The sequence below is a fragment of the Lutra lutra genome, chromosome 4, assembly GCF_902655055.1.
Source record: "Lutra lutra chromosome 4, mLutLut1.2, whole genome shotgun sequence".
NCBI classification, from domain to species: Eukaryota; Metazoa; Chordata; class Mammalia; order Carnivora; family Mustelidae; genus Lutra; species Lutra lutra.
Window position 1 is genome coordinate 133,306,463 of NC_062281.1, and position 27,614 is coordinate 133,334,076.

General features: G+C 38.3%; 1 protein-coding gene across 2 annotated transcripts in view; it reads right to left on the reverse strand.

Moving 5' to 3' along the window:
- Nucleotides 1-27,614, reverse strand: part of ST6GALNAC3 (ST6 N-acetylgalactosaminide alpha-2,6-sialyltransferase 3) — a 532,681-nt gene that overhangs the window by 13,689 nt on the left and 491,378 nt on the right. Inside the window, exon 4 of one of the 2 annotated variants that reach the window (XM_047725381.1) lies at nucleotides 8,780-8,843. The exons of the other annotated variant lie outside the window; for it this stretch is intronic. Coding sequence (XP_047581337.1) covers nucleotides 8,801-8,843 — 43 coding nt within the window. The 3' untranslated portion in view covers nucleotides 8,780-8,800. Of the gene's footprint in view, nucleotides 1-8,779; nucleotides 8,844-27,614 lie in introns of those variants that run through there. 2 annotated transcript variants of the gene reach the window in all.

Here is a 27,614-nt window from a genome sequence, read left to right on the forward strand (position 1 = left end):
AGCATCAAATGTACTGATTTTTTTTTTTTGACAAATGGAAATGAAAACAAATACCATTAAAGCTGCTTTAAGGATGTGAGCCCTTTAAAATACCTTTTGGCTCTAGAAACGCTGACCAAACTCTAAAGCAACCTCTTCTACAGGAAGAGATGCTATAGTTGCTACAGTGTCCTTTTATACCTAATCTCTATTTCCAAACTCTCTTTGCCCTGGACCTTTGGTTTACCTAAATGGCCCATAATTCCAATGACATGAGAAATTAGGGACAGCCTGTGTAGGTTCCGGTCTCAGACTATTCAGGCTACTCCAGAGGCCCTTGTCTCAATGATCATAGACCTTTTTTCAACCTTCCAGTGCTAGATTGTACTGTTCATTCCCTCCCCAAACATGGCTTGCTTATGAGTGCAGTAACTTCCCTGCCTCCTTGACTTTGGGCTTGGTCAATGACTTGCTTTGACAAATGGAACAGAATTAGTGATAGTTCCCAGAAGAGAATTTAAAAAGCATCACATGGTTCCCATTTTTTACACATCTCCCCTTCATCATGAGAAGAACATCACCCAGTAGGGGGTGCTTCTTTAGCCTGGTTCCTGGGATGAGGACACCCATGCCTCAGACATGAACTCAAAACTGGAGCCAAGTTCAGCTAAGCTTAGCGGACTTATAGCTGATAGCAAACCTGTGAGCAGGAAATAAATGCTCTTTAAGCTATTGAGTTTCAGGGTTATTTGTTACTTAGCAAAGAGCTAATTTTTTTTATTAGTAATAATAATTGCTATCATTTATGGGGCATTTATGTGTAGTAGACATTGTTCCAAGAGCTGTGCATGGGTCATGTCATTTAATCCTCACAACAACCCTGACCTATAGGGAGTATTAATGCCCCCATTATACAAATGAAGGTTTGGGAAGATATAAATTACTTGCCCAAAGGCAGCTAACACCAGAAAACTCAGGTTCTTAACTAAGTTCTTTCTCAGTCATTGGTCTCAGAATCATCCAAGACACCACATGTCTGACAGGGCAATAGTCATCAAAGAACTTCAAGTCTTCAGATTCTATCAATAGCCCTCTAGGAAATCTTGAACCTGCCACTTCTTCTTGGTCCATGTTTTTTTGTTTGTTTTTGGTGGCAGAATAAAGAGACTGGCATAGGTTAGGGTTAGGGTCTTTGGTCACTAAGGGTTCAGAATTGCAGTTACAGTAACAGAGCCCATGCTGGTGGGTACAGCTGTATATTTAGGTACAGAGATACTATCACTTTATAGATTTGTATTTATGACTTCAGGATTGAAAACAGCTTTTAGAATTTCAACCATTGTCATGTCCAAACAACAGCTTCATGCCATGGGTGTGGAGATGTGTGTCAACTTAAAAAAAAAAAATGAAGGGACAAGTCGTGACCTGATTTAGATCAAGTTCCTAGATCCACTTCTTTCCCCAGGCATGGCTTCCTTCCAGCCCTTAGGTTCTGTAACCTTTCAATAAATTCTTCTCTTTGGCTTGTGTCTGCTGGAGGAGGTGTCTGTTCTTTGCAACCAGAGATCTGAAGTTGGATTGATCGACCTCTAGGACCTTTTATAAGAAAATGAGTTTATTAAAAGCTCCAGGTATAATTAGGGACTTCACTTCTAACTAATCTTTAACTCTTATTAATAATCACTATTTGATTTGATCCTGGTTTTATACTTAGGCTTTAAAAATTGCTTCTTTCTAACTTACCCTTCAACTTATCTTGAAATCATGCCCTTCCTAAATTGATGTGGGCTTCGGTATTCTGAATGCTAATCACCTTTCTCTACCTAAGGCATAGGTACCTATTCCACTGCTAACCTGATAAAGGTAATTAATGGAAGGTTTTGGCTTTCTCTTCTAGCTCTCTTATCATCCATTCTTTCTGCATATACTTTCCTTAAGACTGAAGGAAAAGAAAAGGAAAGATTATAATCAGGTAGGAGTATATCTAAGTAGATAAAAGCCCTTTCCCTGCCACTTTTCCTTTTTTAGCAAAGAAATGAAATGACTCACTTTCCCTTAGCTTTCTGACTTAACTGGAACTTGAGTTAAACCAAGATTTTCCTTTAGGAATAATCCTAGCACAGAATCAGACTCAAACTTGCTTCTGACACAAATGCTTTCCAAGCCCTTGTTTTTCTCTCAAAATGAAAATTTATGTTTAAAGAGAACTTTTAAACAACCAAAAGTTTTAACAAGGATTGAAGACAGAGATTTGAGGTCTTTTCACCCCATTGAAGGAGATCGGGGATCCAAGCTTCTTGCTAAAGCCTCCAGTACCACCGGGATCATCACTAAACCAGCCTCAGCCCGAGCCCGAGCAATCGGGGCTACACATAACTGTGCAATTGGAAAAACCTGAAGTAGCTCTCACATTCTTCTGGTTAAGAAAGACTAGTTTTGCTGCCTAGTTGAAGCTATTATCGCTTTTTTTTTTCTAAAAGATTTTATTTATTTGACAGACAGAGATCACAAGTAGACAGAGAGAGGCAGCCAGAGAGAGAAAGGAGGTAGCAGGCTCCCCGCTGAGCGGAGAGCCCGATCCCAGGACCCTGGGATCATGACCTGAGCCGAAGGCAGAGGCTTTAACCCACTGAGCCACCCAGGCGCCCCTATTATCGCTTTTTTGACTGAGTTATATGGCTCAAAAAGTCCTGAAGTAAATTATTTTGAGGGGTAAATTTATTTTTAATAGGAAAAACTAAGCAGTACCCTCATTTCCCCCATCTATTAAAATTGTTTTTATCTGGCTCACTAAAGAAGGATAATTCAATTAGAAAAGGTCAGAAGCAACAACTGACATATGAATCTTCAGGCACTGAGAAATCTCCTCCGTAAGAGGAGGCTTGCTTTGTCAGTTTTCCAGTAGGCTGACATTCACTGACTACCTTACACACAATGCCTTTGCAAATGATAGGCCATCATCAGTGTATCAAAGCAGGATCTTGTTCTTCTAGTCTACCTCTAGCAAATTCCTTAAAAGGGAGTCTGTCTGCTCTAGCAGAACACCTGATGTCAAGTGATGTGGTGAGGGAATCTTCCTTGAAACAGTCAGAGCTAATGGAGTCTCACCTGTTAAACTAGCCCTTTGCCCACTAAGGTTGAAAGTTATCCCCATTTAATTTTGTCCAGAAGTTTCAGTCCTAAAATAAATAAATAAATAAATTTTTCTCTCTATTCTTGAGATGGGATCTGGTTTGAGAGGAGAACAGTCTTCCTTTGAAATCTAATCCATATTTTCCAACTGAGCTACACTTCCCGCTTAGTGAAGTGAAGAATTTCTTCCAAGGAGGTGGTGTTTTCCCCACAGTGTTGCTACACAGCTTGGCCAGCAATCTATGGGAAAGGGACCCATGTGTTTTTTGCTTACAGTAAATTCACACATGGAAAGAAGCCTTTCTGTGTGTACCCTCTCCATACCAGAAACTCTTCCATGCTAGTACCTCCAGAAACTTGTAGCAAAAGGACATCCCCACCTCTTTTCACAATATTATCCTACCCATATCAGGAAAAAAATCAGGAATATCCAAAAATGTAAAGAAGGGGGAAGATAATGATAATTCCTTTCCTCCATTCAGAAGAGAAAACTTTCATGTGTCTCCAGAATTCTTCTAGCCCAGTATTTTCTTTGATCCCATTATTTTCTTTCTTTAGGGCAGACAAAATGCCCTAAAGAGAGAACTAGAACACAGAACAGAAGCAATATATTATAGAAAGTGCCAGAAAGAAATATAGAGTACAACTTAGAACTTGAGAGTGTCGGACTGAAATGTGAGAATGTTACCTCAACAGACTTCCCTGCATTGCAACAGTCGCAGAATGTCGGAAAAAGAAATCTCAGCACCCAAACTATAAAAAATGAGAAGGACGCAGGAAGACAGTTGAGATCCTTCACCTGGCATATTCGTTTCCACTAGCTGTTGATAAAACTTTATGCCCATGTTTCTGACCCCTGACATTCTGACTCATTTGCAAGGGAGTGACTGGAAATAAGAGCTCCAGAATTCTGGAAGCTGTTGGGTAGTGACAGCAGATGGACAGAATCACCAGCCTACTTTTATGATCGGAGCCTGTTTATTGGATTTCATCCATTCCTCTTCCATTCCCCTTACCTCTGCTTAGTCTTGAGAGTTCATAATGATGCCAAAAGGATGAAGAGATCTAAATATTTGCCTTTTGTAGAAAGGAAATATGAGGCATGAAATTCTGTGAAAGCCTTATCCCAAAGTAAGAAAGTGGTTTAAAGGTAGAGCTGTCTTCCTCCCTCATGAACTGGACAAGGAGAACTGGTGAGTGATGCTGACCAACTTGCCCGCTCCCTCTGCATCATTGCCACACCAGTCTTGTGCTCCGGAAGGTTCCAGACCCCTTTACCATGTCCTCATTCCTGGAAAACCCTTTACTGTCACCAGAGACCAAAGTCTCCCCAAGGCTGTGAGTCTACAGTCTATTCCTTCTCCCAGGGGCATCCTTCCTTCTTATTTTATCCATCCATGCCATTACACCTGGGCCCCACCATCTACCCCCTGGAGCCCCGACCTCCAATTCCTAGTGACAGGCCTGATGCCACTCTCCCTAGAGGCCTTGTTTCCAGTCATTTCCACCCTTTCCCAGGCCCCATTTCCCACCACTGCTCTCATAATGGCTTCTGATTTCATTGTTCTTGGGGTAAGGTCTGAGTCTTTGTACTTATTTTTAAAAATAAATACCAAAAAAGCCTTCCTAGGTGATTATAGTGTGATGTGTGCAGCCAGGGTTGAAAATCACTGCTATAAATGGTAGTTAGGTTTGAGGATTCTATTAGAAGTTGAGTTCCACTTTATTATAAATTAAATTAGCTTTTGAAGATTGGCTTGAGAATCTAACCACTATTTTTAAATTTGTTTCTTTAGCAAAATGTGTCCCAATTTATAAACAGCTGACTTGCAAACTGACTGGAAACTTGCCAGTGAAGGGATGCTGGTCAGCAAAAATGTCCCATTTTAGATAACTATGTCTGGCACACAGTAGGTGCCCAATATGTCCATCTTAATCAAATTGTTTTTGGAATGCAGGTTGAGCCTAAGTAGGAAACTGACAACATTTCTTCCCCCTGAGGAAGTTTAAACAGTTTGCCAATGTATTCTCATTGATGATGTAAAAGAAAGGCTTACTAATATGTTGAAGGATATACCACATGTCAGAGATGGGGCCTAAATCACCACTTAAAATTAGGTTAAGCCTCACATGCACACACCCCTTGTAGCCATTTACTCCAGAATCAGGTTCCCCACTCCCCAACTTTACTGAGATGTTAATGACATATACATAAGATTAAGGTGTGCATCGTGACGATTAGATACACGTATATATTGTGAGAAGTGATTCCCACAATAATGTCAGTTAACACCCCCATGCCTCATATTATTACATTGAGTGTGTGTGTGTGTACGCACGCGCACGTGGTGATATTTAAGATCTACTCTATTAAAAGTTTTTAAGTATAAAATAAAATCTTTTTTAAAAAAGTTTTTAGGTATAGGGCTCCTGGGTGGCTCAGTAGGTTAAGTATCTATCTTCAGCTCAGGTAATGCGATTGAGGCCGACGACGGACTCTGTGCTCAGTAGGGAATCTTCTCCCTCTCCCTCTGCTCTCCCATCCTCTGCTTATGCTCTCTCTCTGTTCTCTCCCTCTCAAATAAATAAATCTTTAAAAAAAGAAAAAAGTTTTCAAGTATATAATACAGTATTGTTAATTGTAGTCCCCATGCTGTGCATTAGATCCCTAGATCTTATTTATCTTATAGCTGACAAAGAATCAGGCTTTAAATTCCCTTTTCTATCAGTTGACCTACAGCTTGGCCAGAATTCTGATTTCATCTATCAGGATTGAACTACGCTCTGTACATTTTATAAATCACAAATCATAGCAAAGGGCCAGCTACATGTGGTGTGCCAAAGAAAAGAGAATAAATGAACCCACAGTAGATACATCAAGATCAAGAGGCATATTCACTATTAAATCCCTGAAATCATGAGGTAAAATATCAATTTAACTAAATTAATTTCAGTCTCTTGAATTTTCACTGCAAAACAATCTCTGAAAATTGAGAGTGTCATTTATACCTTCCTGATTTGGTAAAGCACATACTTAATGGAATCTCGTGGCAATTAATGTCTTAGGTCATCATACAGACACAGGCGACTCTTGCCTCCCTGCTTTCGGCTGTCACCAGGCACCCCTCTACCGTTGCTGTCTCCAGTTTCAGTCAACAAAACCCAGAAAGTGACATTTGCATACCAGCCTCCCATAGGAAAGCTTCCTTAGTCTTCTGTCAGCACAAAGCTCTTCCAATTATGTTCAGCCTCAGAAGTGCCATTTTATTTATCAGAAGGCCATTTTCCAGTTTTTAAATGGCTTCGGACCTGCCACTTCTCTGAGTAACCCTGATGAAAAGAGCACTTGCCGTTCACCTTGGACTGGGCTTGTAGCGATCCCCATGACCAGCATCAGTTAATACAACTAATGTATTCGGGATGGTGCCCTGACTGACTGAGGCGGCTTTCTAAAACCCAGGCTTGCGACTGCTGATTTGCACATTGTAAGAGAAGAAAAACCAAGTGCTCACGACTGTGGTGCTGTGAATATTGTTTCCGTCTGCTCACTCATGGTTCAGGAATCATGATTATATTAATGCAGCCAAGGGCTTATGTCAGATAGTAGATGGCTCCAGCTCCTGAATTATTTAATTTAATTTTTTTTTTTTTTTTGGATAGCAGCACCATCGTTCTCCAGGCTACCTGCGTCACCCTTGACTTTGCCCTCTTCCTCATCCTTTGTGCCCCATTAGTTACTGAGTCATGTCAGCCCTTCCTTCATGCTGTCTCTCACATCTGTTTCCTACTTCACATTGCACTGCTCCTCTAAGACCCTGAGTAACAAAGCGGCTTAGAGGTGGACCTCGGATGAGTACGTCCACCCACTGCGGTATATCTATGAAATCTTCGTGCACTCCAGTCGCAGGAAGCCACCATCAACGCACGAGGTATCCCTTCACAATCATGGCGTTTTCCTTAAAATCACAAAAATTGGAACCAGTGAAGGGGGATAAGAAAAAAAAAAAGAAAAAAAAATACATATTATGACAACACTCAAGCAGTGCCATGGAGAAAGACATGTTTTTCTATCTCCCTGCTCAATAATTTTCTCCAGTCATAGGGGACTTTATTGTGGAAACAGCCTCTGTGTATTTCCTGGTAAGGTGCTGGAACTGAGAAAGCCGGGTTAGACACAAAATCAATATTCTTTGATTCAGTCTCTGCTCTTCACTGTGGCACTTTCCCCCATCATCTCTTTCCAGAAGGCAATGCAACAGGAAAATCAGATTTTCCTCTAATCAGGGGTAAGGAGTGATTTTTAGCTTTGTGACTGATCATCAAGGAGCTTCAAAGAACTCAGTATTGGTTAGCCATTCAAATCCTGAGTTCATATGGCTACATACCACCAAAATCGTTCGATTCTTTTCCCTTTGTGCCCCACTACATAAGCAGTAGCATTTAATAAGCATGTTAAAGAATGGCCTAGCTTCCACCGATGGCTGTTCAGTGGAAGGATCTTTGACCGGATGAACAGATGAGTTAGTTTCTCCCGACAACTCACCTTTGCACAATGTGCTTCTCTGAAGAGAAGAGTGGTGCGTGGCGAGAGGGAAGCACTTTTCTATAGATAGCTATTATTTTCCTCTAACATACGTGTTTCCTTTTTCGGCTTATTTCAGAGAATAACTCAGAGACATGTAATCTTAGCAGTTTCTTTTTGTCTTGAAAGAAATACAAGCTGCATGTGGTTAAAGAATTTTATCTTCTGTGATTTGTGTTTTAGACAAAGGTATGTTATTTTTATGTTTATTCTACTCAGCATGTCAAAAGACAAACAGAAATAACTGGCAACTTATTAGCTTATTTAGAAAAAAATCATTTTGAGTATTAAGTTCCCTCGAGTATATTGAAATATTTGAGTCCATTATTGCACCTTGAAAGTACTGAAATTAAAGGTTCTAGGGTGAAGAAATGCACCAACTAATGAAGTATAAAAAAAAAAACAACCCACATATATTTAGCACCTAAGGAGTTGTTCTATAGAAACCTGGAAAAAAGGATTCATTTAATTTATGAATTAAACATTTTAGGGGCACATCAGTTGTATAAAACCAGGGGAAGTCAACACATGGGCAATTATTTAACAAACAATATGCAGTTATTCAACAAACACTAAACGTATCAAATGGCCTGCTATGAGCCGGGCCCTGCACAAATAAGGAATTTTGCCTTTTAGTGTTGAGTAATCCTTGTATTAGAAAGGAAAACATGTAAACATTTTTGTGTGCTTTTATGCCCAAGCCCATAGAAGATCCGTGAAGTATTCTGTCTGTAATAATATGGCATCTCTCCGAAGAAAGTGTTCTGTGCCTGGGGGAGGAATTTGTCTCAAAAGTGGCCTTAATACCCCATTTCTCCCCTTACAGACCATAAAATGTTCAACATCATCCCAACACTGCTTCAAAGTGTTTTAAAAACCCAATCGATACTATTCAACCCTCTTCTTGGGATTCTAGACCAGCAATTCACCCAGCTCTGTTTCTTCCTTCAGACCTTCGCTCTGTTCACCTCACTTTGTGCCTGGCATCAGGGACAACATGCTCATGGAGAAGTGTGATTCTCCTGTCTGGGCTTCTATTGTCTTCTTCCTTGACCTGACTCTGATGCCCCCCGTTCTGTGGCACACTGGAGTGACAAGAGCAAGGAGTTACTGCTTCCAAGCAGAGTAGGCTGTCTGAACTGTTAACCCCCTAGAGCAAAGAGCAATCATGTTTACTTGGAGTGAGGGAAAATGGAGACACTTGAAGCCTCGTCAGTAAAGAAAATTGACCTAACAGGGGGATTCAATTATAAGCTCATTGACAACCAGTTAGCACTATGTTTGGGGTCATCTCTCTTTGAGCTATTTTATAGAAAATATTTCAAATTAAGAAAATAAAATCCTATGATAATTCCCATGCTGCATAAATTGTTCCAGAGCCCAGAAAAATATGGAACATGTCCCAATTCATATTACCAATCCTGCATCTCAGTGATATTGAAACCTGGAAGGAGCCAAGAGGGGGTAGGGATGAAAAATGACAGTACAATTACTCTTATAATTATAGACTCAAAAATCCTCAATTAAAACCCAACCAACTGATCTTAGCACCAAATTAAGCAGTCATACCCCTATGGCCAAGCAGGTTCTATTCCAAGAGTGCAAGGATAATTGAACATAGGGAAAGCTATCAATATGGCACTCCTCAAGTGTGTTAGACTGAACCCTAAGTCCATGGGATACTAGTAAGTATTCTATAAAGGAAGTGGGACAGGTAATGTTTAGAAATGGTGGTTTTAACAAAGTTAACTGGACTATTTTCATTGTGTTGAGATATAATTGATATACAGCACTATATAAGTTTAAGGTGTAGAGCATTAATGACTTGACAAGATATATCATGAAGTGATTATCACAGTAAGTTTAGTTAACATTCTTCATATCATATAGATACACACAAAAATGTTTCTTTTTCTCTTGATGGGAACTTTCAGGATATATCCTCTTAGCAGCTTGTAAATATACCATACAGCAGTATGGAGTGTGTGTGTGTGTGTGTGTATAATTTTTTAACAGAATTTCTTGACTGCCAAATTCAGACTTGTCAGCATCTTTCACATGATAATGAGCTAATGAATCTCTAAGAAAAGAATGTGCTATGCAACTTTTCCCCAAGTTATTTGACCAGATAACAATTTCCTTCTCACTCAGTTTTTTTCATGGACTAGCCTGTGGAAAAAGTATTCTCTGGGAGAATGTTTTTGGTGGATCCTGTATTAATTTAATTCATTGCATCAGTCCCTCAGGGAAACACTATATCATTTCTTCAACAGATGCCAGAAAGATAGATAAAATTCAATATTCAATCCAAATAAAATTATTTTAATCTATGACCAATGGGATATCTCCTTAACAAAATAAAGAACACCTCTTAAACTAAAGGTGAGCATCATAAGTAATGCTGAAATGCTAGAGAATATGTGTCATTAAAATCAAAAACAAAAAACAAGTGGATGCTGTTATGTTTTTTTCTTTTAACGTTGTTCTGAAAATTTTAGTGAATGGCATAAAACATGAAATGTTAATGATGAAAAAACACAGAGATCTTATACATACATGAAAGATTGTTTAAAAACTGTAGAAAGAAGGGGCACCTGGGTGGCTCAGTTGGTTGAGTGTCTGGTTCTGCTAAGGTTATGGTCTCAGGGTCCTGGGATCAAGCTCCGTGTTCCATTCTCTGCTCAGTGAAGAGTCTGTTTGAGATTCTCTCTCTGCCTCTCCCTCTGCCCCTCGCCCTGCTCACACATGTGCACTTGATCTCTTTCAATAAATAAAATATTTTTAAAAATTATAGAAGGAAGCTAAAAGCAATTAGGATCAGAGAATTTGATAAAATAGTCTAGTACAAAATACATATATTTAAAAATGAATAGTTTTTTTTTAATAACCAGAACCAATGGGTACAAAATATGATATGCTGAAACAATCTTAAAATTCATAAAAGCAAAAAGTATTTTTTTAAAATACTAAAGAGTAGGGATGCCTGGGTGGCTCAGTGGGTTAAGCCTCTGCCTTCAGCTCAGGTCATGATCTCCGTTGGGATCCTGGGATTGAGTCCCGCATCGGGCTCTATGCTCAGCAGGGAGTCTGCTTCCCCCTCTCTCTCTGCCTGCCTCTCTGCCTACTGGTGATCTCACACACTCTCTCTGTCAAATAAATAAATAAAATCTTTAAAACAAAATAAAATAAAATACTAAAGAATAATCTTAATAAAAATCTGTGGGACTTTCAGGACTGGACTACCAATTTCATTGACTGGAAAATATATCCATTCTCCCTAAATTAATAAGTCTGGATCCAATTCTGATAAAAATTCCAGTGGTGCAAAAATAGTCACAAAGGTAAAATATACTGACAAAGTAGGGGAAGAAACATTGGTAACACATATAGAATGCAAAGAGTTGATGTTTTATTTATTTAGTAATTTTTATTTATTTATTTTAAAGATTTTATTTATTTATTCAACAGAGAGAGAGAGAGAGAGAGAGAGCGCAAGCCAGGGAGAGGCACAGGGAGAGGGAGAAGCAAGCTCTCCGCTGAGCAGAGAGCCTGCTTCTCCCTCTCCCTCTGCCTGCTGCTCTGCCTGCTTGTGTTCTCTCTCTGTCGAATAAATAAATAAATAAAAACACGGAAGAAAATATGCACAGGTGCATATGCTCACACAGGTTCAGCTTAGTGACTGTAGTCTCCTTTCTGACAAATGCTCGTCCTTGGTGAGCTCTCTTCTGCCCACCCTGTGTCAGCGTCAGATGCCCCCACCCTCATCCCCGACCCTCTCACTCAGCTTCATTCTGCTCTACTTAATACCACCTGATAGAGTAAAGATGTGTTTATTTACTGTCCTTCTCCTCCCACTCCATTATAAATTCCATGAGTGTCATTTATTTGGTTAATCTCTGTTTTCCCAGGATTTAGATATTTGTCATATAGTAGGGGCTCAATAAATATTTGTTGATTAAAGGACCGAATACCATTTAGTCTCCTCTATTTATTTAAGTATTTCCTAAATTCGTTGGACGCTGGACTCACTTATTACACGTGTGCCTGACTTTTTAATTCACATCAGCATGTCCCTGACTTCGGTTCATGTACTTAGGGCTACCTCATTGGCTTAGGATGGACTTGCTATTTTGTAATGACATTGTACTTAATATGAAGTAGGGCACTAAAACTTTGAGTAAAAACCACATTTTAATCGGAATCTGTCATCGGTCCATGAAAATTCCCATTTGTGTTGACTTATTGGCTCATTTCAATGTATCAGAAGATTTCTTATAAAGGAAGTAGTTTAAAAGGAATTGTCACCTCACAGCAGGCTGGGTGCCAAGGATAATTAAGCAAGTGGTATGCTTGGCTGGGGCCATCATGGGACCATATAAGGTACAGGGCTGCTGAGTCAGAATCAGAGAGGTAGGTCATGGCTGTAGAGCTTGTGCAGGGTGCAAGGGCGCACCTGGGGCCTGAAACCAGGCCTTATTCTGTTTGCCATGGTTCTGGCTGCATCAGCCCAGAGAAAGGAATGCCTTTCGGTACCCCCTCACCTGGTAGGGGCATCTTTTTCTATTAGAACAAAGGTTAAGAATATGGTAGCATTGGGCCTGATCATAACGGACTTTCCTTAGTAATTGGACCATGAGTTCCGAAGGCAGAGAAAAATGGAAATGATCAGAGATTCTACAGCTAGAACATTTGCTGTCAGTGAAGGGAAAAAGAAAGCTCCTGGGAAGAGCCACTAGTAAGTAGCAGTAAGGGGAGCAAAATGCTTTATTTTAATAAATTTCAATAAGCGTAATAAAAAACAATTTTTAAAATAAAAAGACTAAAGTGAGAATAATCCTGGAAACATGACCTTAAAAAAGACTGAATAAGTTTACACCAAAAATTAAGTTCAGTAAGATTGATAACAAGAAAGGTTTAAGGATATAAGTACTATCTGGCTTTTTATTCATTAGTCCATATATTTATTAGATTCTTCCAAGTGCCCATAGGTTATGGAAAATGCAAGGAGGACAAAGTTTAGGTGAAGAGACAGTACAATGTGTCAGGAGCTCCAGTGAAAGTCCAAACAGATTCTTGGTAGTATAGAAAATAAAGTGACTGGCTTTTATTGTAGATGTCAGAGAAGGTCTTTATAGGAGGGCTATTTCTGTGTATTAAGGTATGAATAGGAGTTTGCTTATTAGATGAAGAAAGAACATTCTGGGCAGAAGTATCAGCATATAATGAAAGTCAGAGAAATTAAACTACGGCACATTCAAGGGATGATGAGTTTAATGTCACCACACCATAGAGTGTCTGTGATGAAATGGCAGGTAATAAGGCTAAAGAGGTAGATTTTGTAATGTTGGACTGTGAAAGGGCCTTCTTTGCTACATGTGTGTATTTGGTTTGTACCTTTTAAGATATAGAGGGCTAGCAGATGTTTATTAGGAAACAATATGGTTAGATTTTATGATAATAAGCCTGTGTAGGTTATGAGGTGCATTTGGGAAATACTGGTGATAGAATGACAAAATAGGAAACCCAGTTAAGCCATAATGGAGTTAGAGACTACAATGTCACAAAAGATTAGAGAGAAAAGAGAACAGAGTAAAGAACATTCTAGAAAAATAGCAAGATGGATGCAAGCAGATGCAGCAAAGAATCAAATTAAAGTTATTTCTAATTTGAAAACTAGCTGGGATGATGACACCATAATGGAAATGGAGAATCCAGAGGTCATGTTATTTCAGGGTGTAAAATAACAGAGTCTAGTTTGGATGTGCTAAATTTGAGATGCTGTGGAATTTCAGTTTGTGGAGTTCCAAGATAAATGTAGAATATGAGTTTTGGTAAGGAGAGATCTTGAAATAATAAGATTATTAGTTGTAGGGGAGGAACAGGGATCATGGAGAGAAGAGAAACAAGAATGAGTGTTGAAGGAACTTCAACAATTGATGTGTCAACAGAGGGCAAGGGGTCAAAGCAGGAGATAGAGATGACACTGTTAGAATGTAATTTGGTGCAGGTTCTCTTAGATATTGCTAGAGATTACATTTATATTATCTTTTCCTCTCTCACAGAGAATATTTAAATTATGCATACTGTCCCCTTCATTAATTTTTTTAATAAAAAACTATTCTAGCAGGCAGATTAGGTGCTTACTTATGAATTTCTAAGAGTGGGTGTAGTATCCAGCATTTCCTGAACACATCTGATTACAGAACCCTTAACATCTGATGTTTTGTAGAACAAATTCTGGAAAATATTACACTACATACTTTTAATCTTGTGTTATGTACAGAAGCTAAATTGACAGATTCATTATAATAAAGTACTTCTTACCTATTAAAAATGAAACACTGAATTCATCTGTTCTCATAATTCAAATATTCAGCCATTCTTTTAAAAAACTGTGGCTTTGCAAGGCCCAGACAATTTTTTATGTAGTGCAGAATGAGAGTTACAAAGATTTACGCATTTGAACCAAACATGTATGTTTATAGACTAACACCAAGTTTTCTTCTATATGCTTGACTTTTGATTTCTCATTTAACTTTTGCCCAGATTTACCTACATTATTAGTATGAAATATTTCATACATATGAAGGACTAGAGGTAATATATGCATCATCCATAGAATAATAAACTACCAAGCTTAAGAAATAGAGTATTATCAATTCAGATCCTTGAATTCCAATCCTGTCTCCCTAGCAGGAGTGATCATTATTTTAGTTTTTGGATTATCACTCCATTTTTTTTTTCAGTATAGTTTTACTACACATGTATGTAGCCATGAACAAGATGTTATTTGGTTTTGTGGGTTTTTTCATTTTATGTAAACGGTATTATTTTGTATACTGTATATTTGTTCCTTTGTGACTTTTCTTTTTCACTCAACATTTTGTGAGATTCATCTCTGTTAATGCTTGTGGCTGCAGTTCATTCATTTTTTTTTTTTTTTACTACCATAGTAAAATACATTTATGGGTACATAACAATTTACTTATCCATTCTTTTGTCAATGGATGTTTGAAATATTTCCAGTTTTCTTTTTCCTCTTGCAAACATTACCAATATGAATATTCACACACCTGCACTAGTGTTTCTCCGGGGAAATATCTATGAGTAGAAGTGCTAGGTAGAAAGATAAGCAAATGTTCAACTACAAGATAATTTTCCAAATTTTCCAAAGGGCTGGGACCAATTTATACACCTATCAATAGCATAGACAGGTTCTAGCTATTCTTTATCCTCAGTAATACTACATATTTTCAGACCTTAAAATTTTTGCCAATGGTATATAATTAATTTGATGTAAATTTGTATTGCCCTGATTACTAATGAGGTTGAGAATATTTTCACATGTTTATCAGCTATTCATGTTTCTTTTTTAGAGAAATGCCTCTTGAGGTTATTGCTTAGTTTTGTTTTTGTTTTTTTCCAATGAATTATTTTTCTTTTTCTTAAGGATTTTTTAGGAATCCTTGATGCTACTCCCATATGTATGTGTTATAAGTATCTTCTCTCACTGTGGTGTATCTTTTTACTTTTTTTCCGTAAATCTTTTTAACTTAAAATTAATCAATTAATTAAACTGATGAAATTTTTAAAAATAAAGATCCCTACACCAATTTATTAATTAGTAAAGTTAATAAGAATAAACAAATACATCAACCTTTTTCTTTACAGTTTGTGTTTTGGGGGCTAATTTTAAGAAATTTATCCCCAACTGGATATCAAATTAAAGGTTCTTTAAAAAGCACATTTCCTTTGTTTGCCTTACAACTTAAAAATTACAAATCTATCATTATATTAAGAACTTACAAACAAAATGATTTAGGAGGTCTCAAGTGTAATTTCATGTCTTTCCTCCTGTTATTGGCTTTCCTGGACTCTACATTCACTCATAATCTCCTCCTTGAGGATGCATGCACATACACACACACACACACACAGATGTATGCACCTGCCCATCCTTCCTTTTCTCTCCCCATGCTCATCTCCAGCTCTGCCTCCCCACGAAAGCAATCCCCAGTGAGAACTTGGGTGAACTGACAGCATCAGATTTTCACAATGAAGCTTGTTCCCATGTGCTTTTGCTTCACACAATCTTTAACCCAGCTGTCTGTAGTTAGGGCTGTCTTTCATTTTCTCCAATTCTTTTTCCTCTTTCTTTCTTCTAAAAATACAATAGCATTGACTTTTATTCATTCATGTCAAGGCCCTTGAAATTATATCTGCTGCATTTAAATACTCGTTAATGTAAATGCTGAACAAATCCATTCCAATGCATACTCAATATCCCATAGAGTTAAGTCACTTCGACACAGCCTCATGACAACTCCCATGGCAGAACACTATTTTTAAAAGTTTGACTCACTATTATTCCCATGTTGTGTGGTTGTTTTTTTTTTTTTTTTTTCAGCAGTCAAGTGTACATGGGACAGCTTTTTTCTCCTTCTAGAAGCCCTAGTAACATCCTTCCTTTCTCACAGGATGACCTCATCTCTTACTTGGCAAAGAAATTAGAAACTATTTAAGTCTCTGGGGGTGCCTGGGTGGCTCAGTCAATTTAGCATCTGCCTCCAGCTCAGGTCATGATCCTTGGGTCCTGGAATTGAGCCCCTTAGGGTTCCCTGCTCAGCAGGGAGTCTGCTTGTGACCTGCCCCTCCCCCCCTTCCTTATGATCTTGCGCGCTCTCTCTAATGAATAAATTAAAAACTTAAAAAAAAATTAAGTCTCAGATTTCTCCCTCCCTGTCTTCCCTGTTCGGTTCCTTAAACTCCTCTGCATTTATTATGTGTTCTCATTCATTTGGATTGAAGAAGGATATCTCCCTCTCCACCTGGAACCCTATTTGGATCATGGCCACGCCAATTGGTAGTTAGACTTCTTACTGCTCTACCTTTCCCTTTTTCCACCTTTGTGAGTGATACTATTCTCATCTCTCCCTCAGCTGGTCCCTTTCAGCACTGCCTGTGCTAATCTCCCTATTCCCACTGCATTACTTCCTCATGCCAGGATAGACTGGCTTCGTCCACTCAGTCTACAGGTGATGGACTCCAAGTGGTTTTTCTTAGGAGATCTAGGTTTGAATCCTGACTTGGCCACTGACTGGTTGTTCCAAGGTTTGGAAGAAACATGAGGAATTTCAGGCACAGTGCCCTTGTAAATGGGAATAATTTTCCCTACCTCATGAGGTTGTTGTGAGGATTAAGTAAAACATAGTGTTTGAAACCGAGCTTCATGCCAGCCATGACAGGGAGTTCTCTATGTGTAAATTCTCTTTAACTTTTAATTTCATTGCCTCTTCTTTAATCTCTTTTTTCAACTTTGGAAAAATAAGTTCCTACAGCTTCTTGAGCTAATGGTTGAAATGTTTTACCTTATAATTATCTCTTTTAACTAAGACCCAACGTCCTAATTCTGTTATTTATTTAAAATAACTATACATTTTCCTCAAGTTACTTTACTCATTTCATTTTATTCTTACTATTTATCCAGTTACATTTCAGTGAACACTAGAAAATAAAAGGCAAAGAGGACTAAAATTAGTGAACTTTAATATGCTGTTTTCCTGAAAGAGAAGACTTTTTAGGTGGCATCTTGACTTCAGTACATCTTGCCCATTTTGAAGATGACCATTTCCTGGAAACTTTTCAGTGAAATGGGATTTGGAAAAATAGATTAGATAAATGGTTTCTGAAGTAGTGTTCTAATCTAATTATTAAAGCCAATCCATATTCCTAAGTTGGAAGCTGGCAAAAAAAAATTTCTTTGATGCATCTATTTTATAATGACCTTGACGTTTTAAAATGTATCAGACGGCCATCTATCAGAGATAGCTCAGTGCAATTTCAGCACAAGTGAGATGGCCACAGAGGAGGAACTGATTTATATACAGGATGATGGTATACACTCAGATCCAGGACTTTTTGGAGGGGAAAGGGGCACAGGAAAAATGAGCAGGGGTCATGTCTTATAAGTCCTTACATGCCTGCCTCCAGCAGAATGTATGTACTCAAAGTGGGTACTCACAGAAGGTTGGACTGAATAATGAGAGTAGGGTTGAAATATGACTCTTCATTTGAGAGAGGTGAAGGCGATCCCATTTCTAGATTAGTGTACTTTAAAATAATCTTTGCTCTAAAAACGTTTTTTAATTCTTATCTGTTTTCCTCTTCCACCTAGATTAGTGTTCTAGCTACAGAGAATAAACATAACACATAGGATATCAAATTGTGTGTTCTGAAAATTGAGTATTAATGATCATAATCTCATTGATGTGCATCACTCCAAATAATAAAATATGATAGAAAATGAAGTACTTTTCTATGTTTTCTAAGCAACACTTTTGTCATCACGTGTGTGCACGCGTGTGCATACACACACACACACATGCACACAGGGCTAAATAATAAGGAGAGCGATAATATAAGCAAACAACCCATTTTATCATAATTTCTTGGATATTCCAGGTAATCCATGCTTCTGAATTGAATTAGACTTGATTTTTCATATGTGGACACAGCATTCAGTTCCTTTTCACCATAAAATGTTGATTCTACTATATTTACTTTTTAATAAGTTCCTACTCTAAAGCTATAAACCCCCCCACAAAACTTACATAAACATTTCAATTATTTTGTGCATAACAGAATGATAAAGGACAACTTATTTTAATGTGAACAGCTAATGAAAAATAAATGAGAAGCATTAATGATATTTTTTCTACAAAATTTATGGAAATCACATCCTAAAAATATCTTTAAGAAAAAAAGCAATGCAAGAAACCTACAGTCTAGGGGCGCCTGGGTGGCTCAGTGGGTTAAGCCACTGCCTTCGGCTCAGGTCATGATCTCAGAGTCCTGGGATTGAGCCCCGCATCGGGCTTTCTGCTCAGCAGGGAGCCTGCTTCCTCCTCTCTCTGCCTGCCTCTCTGCCTGCTTATGATCTCTCTGTCAAATAAATAAATAAAATCTTAAAAAAAAAAAAAAGAAACCTACAGTCTCGAAAAAAAGAATAGTACTAAAAAGGTAGCTTACTCTTCAAAAATAAAATTCAATATTCCCAAGTTTCACCCACTGTTTTTACTTTCCATTAAAATCACAGAAATGCAGTGAGAATTAGGTTCACTTAGATTTCACATATTTTTGTCAGAAATTTATTTTTTGCATAGGTATAGGAAGGAGTATGTGGTAGGCATTAGTATTATTGAAGAAATATCCTAGTCAATTCTCACTTAGGCACTTAGTAAAAAGAATCATTTCCTTTTGGTTTAACAGAGCCTTCCATTTATTTTTTATTTTGTGAAGCATTTATGGTAGGAATTCACAGGGAGGCTCCATGCTTGTCTATAAAGCACATATGAGTCATAAGTACAGACAAGATCAGTAGAAGGATAAATGGAGGTGTAAAAAAGTATTTTACTTTTTCCCATCATTGAATACAATGGAGAAGGCACACAAATATTTTTGAGGGGGTGCCTAGGTGGCTTAGTCAGTTAAGTGCCTGCCTTTAGCTTAGGTCATGATCCCAGGGTCTGGGATCAAGTCCCATGTCAGGCTCCTTGCTCAGTGGGGGGGCCTACTTCTCCGTCTCCCACTCCCTCTGCTCATGCTCTATCTCTCACTCTTTCTCTCAAATAAATAAATAAAATCTAAAAAAAAATTTTTTTTTGATCTAAGAAAGATCGAAATAGGATTAGAATTCGTATTTCTATCCCAAGGCCTCACCATCAGTTTAAATTCCGAATCTGTAAGCAACATTTTATAAAACATTTCTACTTGTCAGCTTGACTCCAGTCATTCCTTTGGTGCCCCGGGGCAGCTTCTCCTCCTGAAAGCCTTGATGCTGGAGTGGGCAGAAGCGCAGGAGTGCATGGGATCCCTGAGCTCCCGGAGTCTGACTGACACCCTGCTCATGGAGTATCTGCCATCTTGGCTGACAGCGTGCACTTTAATTGAGTCTAGATGACAAAAATCAGGGCCTGGTGGAGAGGAAGCATGCCACACAGAGCAGAGAGCATAAGCAAATGCATTCTTTTAGGAAGGGTTCAGCAGAAAGAGCACAGGCCCCTGGGGCTTCAGTCCCAGCTGTGATACCTACTAGCAATGTGAATTTGGGTCCCTTACTCAAATCTCTTTAAGTCTCTGTTTCTTCTTTATAAAACAACAATAAATGTACAGAGGCCCTCTGTTTACTGATAGTTGTTTTCAAAAGCTGTTCAGAGGTCCATTTGCTTAAGTCCAAAGGATCCACTTTTTGAATTTCTTTCAAAATAGTAGTATAAGCTGATCCTTCAAAATTTAAAGCCAAGAATATTTTCTCTCCTTCTAGAGGGTATACATTATTATGGGAATACCTTTTCTCAAAATAGAATCCTTTTGCTCAGTGAAAATCTGAAGAGGAAGGTAATCAACCTCCCCCAGGCCTTGCCAACACCAAGGATGCCCACAATGGTCAGAGGGAGCACTGCCAACTCCAGTATCTGCACGCCCGACTCCAGGATCTGCACTCAATGCCTCCATGCACTCAATGCCACTTACTGATGTGGTGCAGAGTTGAACAGTCTACAAACTTACAGACCATCCACAGAACACAGGAGAATAATTTTACCAGTAGCTGTTTTCCCATGCTTCTCAAACTATGCCTGGCCACTCCTGAGTTAACTTAGTCTGAATCTCAGGACACAAAATCAGATATATAAAGACATAAATTTCTTAAACTCTATTTTCAGCTTCCATTCAGTTTTGTATGGCCAAAGTTGTGTGTGTGTGTGCGTGCAAGTGTGCACATGAAAACCTGTGTTTGGCCTGGGTGTGGCTCTAGCTTTCCACTAGAGAGGGAAGGATACTCACTGCTGCTCTCACCAGGACTCGGCACATGGTAAGCAAACAACTTATATTTATGGAGTAAGTGAATGTAAGATGACCTGAAGTGAATGGGAATACCTAGAATCTCTGCTTCTTCATTAGAGCTGCTTCTTATCCCCCAAATACTCTAGTGAGGAGTGTCTTTGGCAGGCCTCCTACACTGATCAAATGAGAAAATGAATCAATAGAAAACTGCCCAGTATCTCTTTGCTTTACACTTTCAGACTCAAACTGAACTATGGATTTTCTTTGCTTTTATTAATGTTTTCTTTGCTTTTAATTAGAATCTTTTAGGCCAGTGAGTTTCTCTGAAAACACAGCAGTAAGGGAAAAAAAAAAAAAAAGAAGAAACCTTTTAAGCCACCTCTTAAACTCAAGAATAATTATAAGCTCACAAGTATAAATGTGTTCAATCAAAATTGAATTCAGGTCTAAAGAGACTGACAGCATCCCACACATCTCTGTGTGTGGAGCCCCAGATTGTGGCTGGCCAAGTGTACCATCCATTGATAGCAACAGTCATCACAAATATTCTGACATGTGAAATACAGGAGGAAAGTCCTGGACTGATGTTACTTTAATTTTATTGTGGCTCAATGGAACTAGTCATTCACTTGTTAATAATCCCTATATTTCACTATAGATTGCTTCATTTTCTAAAATGAGATACTAAGCTAAATTATTTTTATAGCATTTTTTATTTTTATTAAGATATAATGTATCATTTGCCCCAAGAGTACAGGTCTGTGAATCATCAGGCTTACACATTTCATAGCACTCACCATAGCACATACCCTCCCCAATGTCCATAACCCAAACACCTTCTCCATACCCTCCCTCCTCCCAGCAACCCTCAGTTTGTTTCCTGAGATTAAGAGTCTCTTATGGTTTGTCTCCCTCCTGATCCCATCCTGTTTCATTCTTTCCTTCCCTACCCCCCAAGCCCCCCACCCTACTGCTCAAAGGAGGCAAGAATATACAATAGGAAATAGATAGTCTTTAACAAGTGATGTTGGGAAAAGTGGACAGCTAAATGTCAAAGAATGAAACTGAACCACGTTCTTATGCCATAAACAAAAATAAACTCAGAATGGATCAAAGACCTAAATATGAAATCTGAAATCATAACATCCCTAGAGGAAAAGTTAGGCAATTTTTCTTTGACACTGGCTTTAGAAACATTTTTCTAGATAGGTCTCCTGAGGCAAGGGAAATAAAAGCAAAATTAAACTATTGGGACTACACCAAAATGAAACGCTTTTGTACAGTGAAGGAAACCATCAACACAAAAAAGATGATCTACTGAATGGAAACCGATTTTGCAATATCTGATAAGGAGTTAATATCCAAAATATATAAAGAACTTATATAACTCAACACACATGAAAAACAAGTAATCCAATAAAAAATGGGCAGAAGACATGAACATGAACAGATGTTTCTCCAAAAAAGATATACAGATGACCAATAGACACATGAAAATCACCACTCATCCTCAAGGAAATGCAAATCAAAATGACAATGAGATAACAGCTCACACCTGTCAGAATGGCTAAAATTAACAAGTGTTGGCACAGGGATGTGGAAAAAACAGTGACCCTTGTGCACTGTTGGTGGGAATGCAAACTGTGGCAGCCACTGTGGAAAACAGTATGGAGATTGCTCAAAAAAATTAAAAATAGAATTACCATGTGATCCAGTAATTCCACTATTGGGTATTTACCAAAAGAAAACAAAAACGCTAATTCAAAAAGATACGTGCACCCCTATGTTTATGGCAGAATTATATACAGTAGACAAGATATAAAAGCAATACAAGTGTCCATCAAAAGATGGATAAAGAAGATGTGGTATATGCATAGAATGGAATATTACTCAGCCATAAAGAAGAATGAAATCTTGCCATTGGTAACAACATGGGTGGATATAGAAGGTATAATGCTAACTGAAATAAGTCAATTAGAGAAAGACAAATACTAGATGATTTTACTCTATATGGGATTTAAGAAATAAAACCAATGAACACAGAAAAAAAGACAAACAAAAAAACCAGACTCTTAAATATAGAGAACAAACTGGTGGTTGCCATAGGAGAGCTGGATGGGGGGGATGGGTGAAATATGGGAATGAAATGGCGTGAAGAGGATTAAGAGTCCCTTATCATGATGAGCACTTATCATGATGAGTAATATATAGAACTGCTGAATCATTATATTGTACACCTGAAACTAATACCCCCCAAAAAGAGAAACACAAAGTTTTAAAATCTGTAGCTCACTTTTGTAAGACTAACTGTAATCAATGTGAAAATCAAATCCAGAGTAGCCTACTACATATAAATGATGTTTATTGATAGTTACTGGCTCTTGGGAATTACAAATCAGTATGTGAACCTAAAGACTTTTACATACTCAACACTCTAGGGTTATAAGTACTGTACTTGAAATGATTCCTGTCTTGGTCAAACAATCCCGAGTGGTTTCTGAACATTTTAAGTATGCAATGGATTAAGTATAGACTATATCACCAAAGAAAACTTTTCCCCCCACCCTTTTTAAAATTAGGTAATCTGAATAACATATGTATCTTACTTAATAATAATTTGATATATAGATCTTGGTTCATCATTTATGATAAATGAAAAATACTAATGTGAGACGCTAATGGATAAGGGAAATTCCATGTAGGGTATATGGGAACTCTCTCTGTACTACATTCTTGACAATATAGATTGTAAATCTAAAACTGCAAAATTTTAAATGTTTCTTTTTTAAAAGTATCTCCTTTTTGTTTTTAAAGCTAATATACATTAGATGCTATCTTTCTCCTTCTGCATGAGAATCTGACCTTCAGTTAACTTTCTAGCTCTCTTCCTCTGTAACCTAATAAGACAGAATATTCAACTATGTTACTAGGCCAAATTGCTTATGATAAAAATGACACCTGGTTGATAAATTGCATCTGATCTGGGAGAACTATAAACATCAGATAGGAAGCCATAGCATTAAGATTACTTGAGTGTGGGGACTCCTTCTAATTGATATGACTCTTGTGGGGGTCTTGGAAACTATGCCAATGGTATTGTTATAGGAGATACTGGTTCCTGTCAGGATGAGGCTTTTTTTTTTTTTTAAAGATTTTATTTATTTGACAGAGATAGAGAGATCAGAAGTAGGCGGGGACTGGGGGGGAAGCAGGCTCCTTGCCGAGCAGAGAGCCTGATGCGGGGCTCAATCCCAGGACACTGAGATCATGACCCTAGCCGAAGGCAGAGGCTTAACCCCCTGAGCCACCCAGGCGCCCCAGGATGAGGCTTTTAAACCATGGTACCTCTCACACTTGCCTGGCATGAGGCTATTTTCCTTATACTTCTGCTGTCAACCTGGATGCCAAGAGAATAGCTTCAGGACAGTATGGATTCTGCAAAGTGTCCCCAGAGAGGACAATCTGATACTGCCCCACTGGTAGGGTGTATTTGTTGTCCTAGAGTTAGTTCTGAGTCTCCCATATTGCCAAGTGTGGACCATAAGAGACCTATGAGTCTGTTAGAGGAACACTGCCTGATGAATATTGATGACCCATACCATTATGTCCTTGGAGAAACTGTAGACAGATGAATAATAGTATATATATTTTTCATATATCCAGACAAACGTACATGCATCTATTGAATAGTCACACAGATCAATTCAAGGAACAGTACTAGTATGCATGCTTATTTATGCTAATTCCATGGAATCATAGTTAATTTAAAGATGATCAAAGAAGAGAGGTAAATGGCCCAAAGGAGCACCCATATCTACCTTATCTATCTATTATCTATCTATCTATCTATCTATCTATCTTTTATCTACCATCAATCTGCTTGCCTTTCTATTTATTCATCTATTATAATTGAGGATTTCCTTTATGAGAGGACAATATCAGCATAGAGTTAAGAATAATTTATTATAAAGTATAAAGTGATAACAGATTTTCAGAAAAGCTGGAAGTAGTGAGAGTATTAGAAATGTCTGATAATTTTGAAGGTCTTAAAAGTCAAGAAAGATATTGAGGGATAGTATGTTTCTTTCTAAGAGGAGAGAGGAAAACCTTCAAAGAGTTGGGTAGATATGGTGTGTTCTTTTTTGTTTATCCATGAATAGTATTGCAAATGGAAATTGTGGGATATCATATTTGTAATACTGACTGATGAAGACTGCTAGCTCTCTAATTAAAAACAAAATTAGTTCTGGATGTGTAGAAATAGCTTCATTTTTTTAATAGCTTCATTTTTATGTTAGTATTTTTTCATCCTGTACATTTGTCAGAAAAATATATATTTGCAGGAGCCACAATTAAAATCATGTGGCCAAGTAACTGGATTTCAGTAGCTACTGAACGTTATCCCCCAACCCATGTTCAGAGCCATGTCCAAAGCCAATCCCGGAGCTCCTTGTGGATGAAATGTGGGAGGAGGCAGCAGGAGAGTTCCTTCCACTCCAGGTTCTTTGTTGTGCTAATTGTGATGGACAGTGTGTGAATCTGGGTAACTTTTTAGAGATTTCCACAGGTGAGTGGGTGTCTTATTCCATGTGAGTAAGTGATCTCCTGTGTCATCACTGTGATGTACCATCTACTACATTAGCATGCTTATTATGTTGTAATAAAACCATTTGTCTACAGGCCTGTGCTTCCCACTAGACTCTAGTGTGAATACCTTGAGAACAGAGACTGGGTCCCATTTATCTTTGATTCCCCCAAAAGTATCAAAACTAGTAGGCATTCAGTGATTAATTATTGGAATGAAAACAAACTTGGGGCAAAGAGTCTCAACAAAGAGTCTGAGCCATGATTCTAGAACTCTGGACAGAGTCTGGAACATTCTTTACCCAAAAAAGAAAATATAAAAGTAGTTTAGAAAGATGGTTGATAAAGTATTTTTTTATTCTGCCACATTCAGTTTCTTAAAATTGTGCCCTATTCGGGGTCCCTGGGTGGCTCAGTTGGTTGAGCATCCGACTCTTAATTTTGGCTCAGGTCATGATCTCAGAGTTGTAAGATTGAGCCCTGTGTTGGGCTCCTAGCTCAGCACGGAGTCTGCCTGAGATTCTCCCTTCTCTCTCTCTGTCCTCCCCCCGCCCCCCACCGCTCTCTCTCTCTCTCTCAAATTAGGAAACAAACAAAAAAGTAAATACAATCTTTTTTAAAAATGTGCCCTGTATAAAGCTACCAGAGCCTTCTGGGTCTCTTTTCTAACTTGATGGATGTTTATTTCCAATATTCACCATACCAAGATTTTGTTATCTAATATGGACACTAAGAACTCTACGTAGGTGCTAATAACCTTGTTGCTACTAAGGATACCAAATTAAAAATTAACAATGCAATCACATAAAATTCCAGTGATAGCATCGCAATTAGCAAAACACAATTCTTTACAGAATTTTCCTTTGCTTCTATACTGCATTTTGTCTGAAAAGCACTTGCCAACAAAGACATCATACTAATTACAATTTGTTATACAAAGAGCAGGAAAACTGATAAATGATTCATTGATTATTTTCTTTCAGAAATAATTCTTCCATTCTTGTCCTTAAGTTACATTTGGATAATAAACGGAGGCTTTAAGTGCTTTCCCAAGGAGTTATTTAGAAGAAATCATGTTGACAAGTTTTAAATCGTAGCAGCTTAGCAAATGTGAATGGATACCCATTAAAAAAAAAAGAGAGAGGAAGACAAAATACACACAAAAATATTTTCTATTCTTTGTGTGCAGAAATAAATGGTTCTTTTAAAGGTAGATTTGTTCTATAAAATGTTCTTTTCTTCTCTGTAAGATTCTTCAATCCCCAACATTCCGTGTAAGGTAGGGTGTGACTTTCTTTCTTCCGTATCTCTAGACGGGTGTCCAGCAGGACAAGATGTCACTTAGCATTCATTCCAGTTTTCCTGTCCTGAGAAGGTCAGCACAAGACAGCTATCACGTGCAAGGACAATAGCTGAGCAATAGCAGGAACTGGGGCAGAGAGGGGATGTGTGCTAGTTCACATAGTCTTCAATGACTAGGAAGGAGTGCCCAGAAGGTCTGAGATGAAGATGGGTGGAGGGTGAACAGTGCAAGAGTCAGGCAACCCCAATGTTCTCTTTGACACCTTCTTCCCTAAGTGAGTGAGTTTTTTTTATTTGTTTGCTTTTGTTTTTTTCAATAAGCTCTACACCCAATGTGGGGCTTGAACTCAAGACCCTGAGATCAAGAATGGCATACTCTACCAACTGAGCCAGCCAAGTGCTCTCCTAAGTGAGTGTAGGAATGAGTGAATAAATAAGTTCATGATCTCCAAAGCTATCCAGGAGGCCCACGGCTCTTTACATCTGGACATTTCCCCTGAGTGCGTACGAGGCTCCTTTTCCACAACATGCCCCAAAACAACCTTTGTATGTTTTCTCACCCCATTTCCCATTTCTCTATCCCCACCTCAATTAATGGTGTCAGCAACCATGTAGACCAGAACCATTTCCTGTCATCCCTGTCACTTTGTTCTCCCATAAGTCCACATGTGATTGCCAGATTTTACTTCATACTGTCTCAAATTCTCTACCCGCTTCATCTTCATTCACTTGGGACCTCACAGTCTCTGTCCTAGGTCTCTCAACCTCCAGTCTTTACTGCCACTCACCCATCTCCATCTCCTAAACTGCTGCGACAGTGAGTTTCCTATAATGCAAAGATAATTATGTCATTCTCCTGGCTAAAAATACTTCAGTTGCTTCCCACCATTTAGACCAGTGAATGAAACCTAGGATTCTTCATCTCACCTTAAAAAGTCTTCACTATTTTACCTCTGTTTACATTTTTGGCCGTGTATCTGAAGTTGACTATCTACTTGCCTGGTATATTTGAACCATTCAGAATAACTTGTAGAATTCCTTATTGTGCCATTTGTAAACTAAACTTCTTGATTGTTTAGATACTAGATTCTGAGTGCTTTTCTAGGTCCTGGGGATGTAGATGTGGTGTCTTTACACATGCTTTTCTGGAATGCCCGTCCTGGGTTTCCTTGAAAATTCTGCTCACATGTCA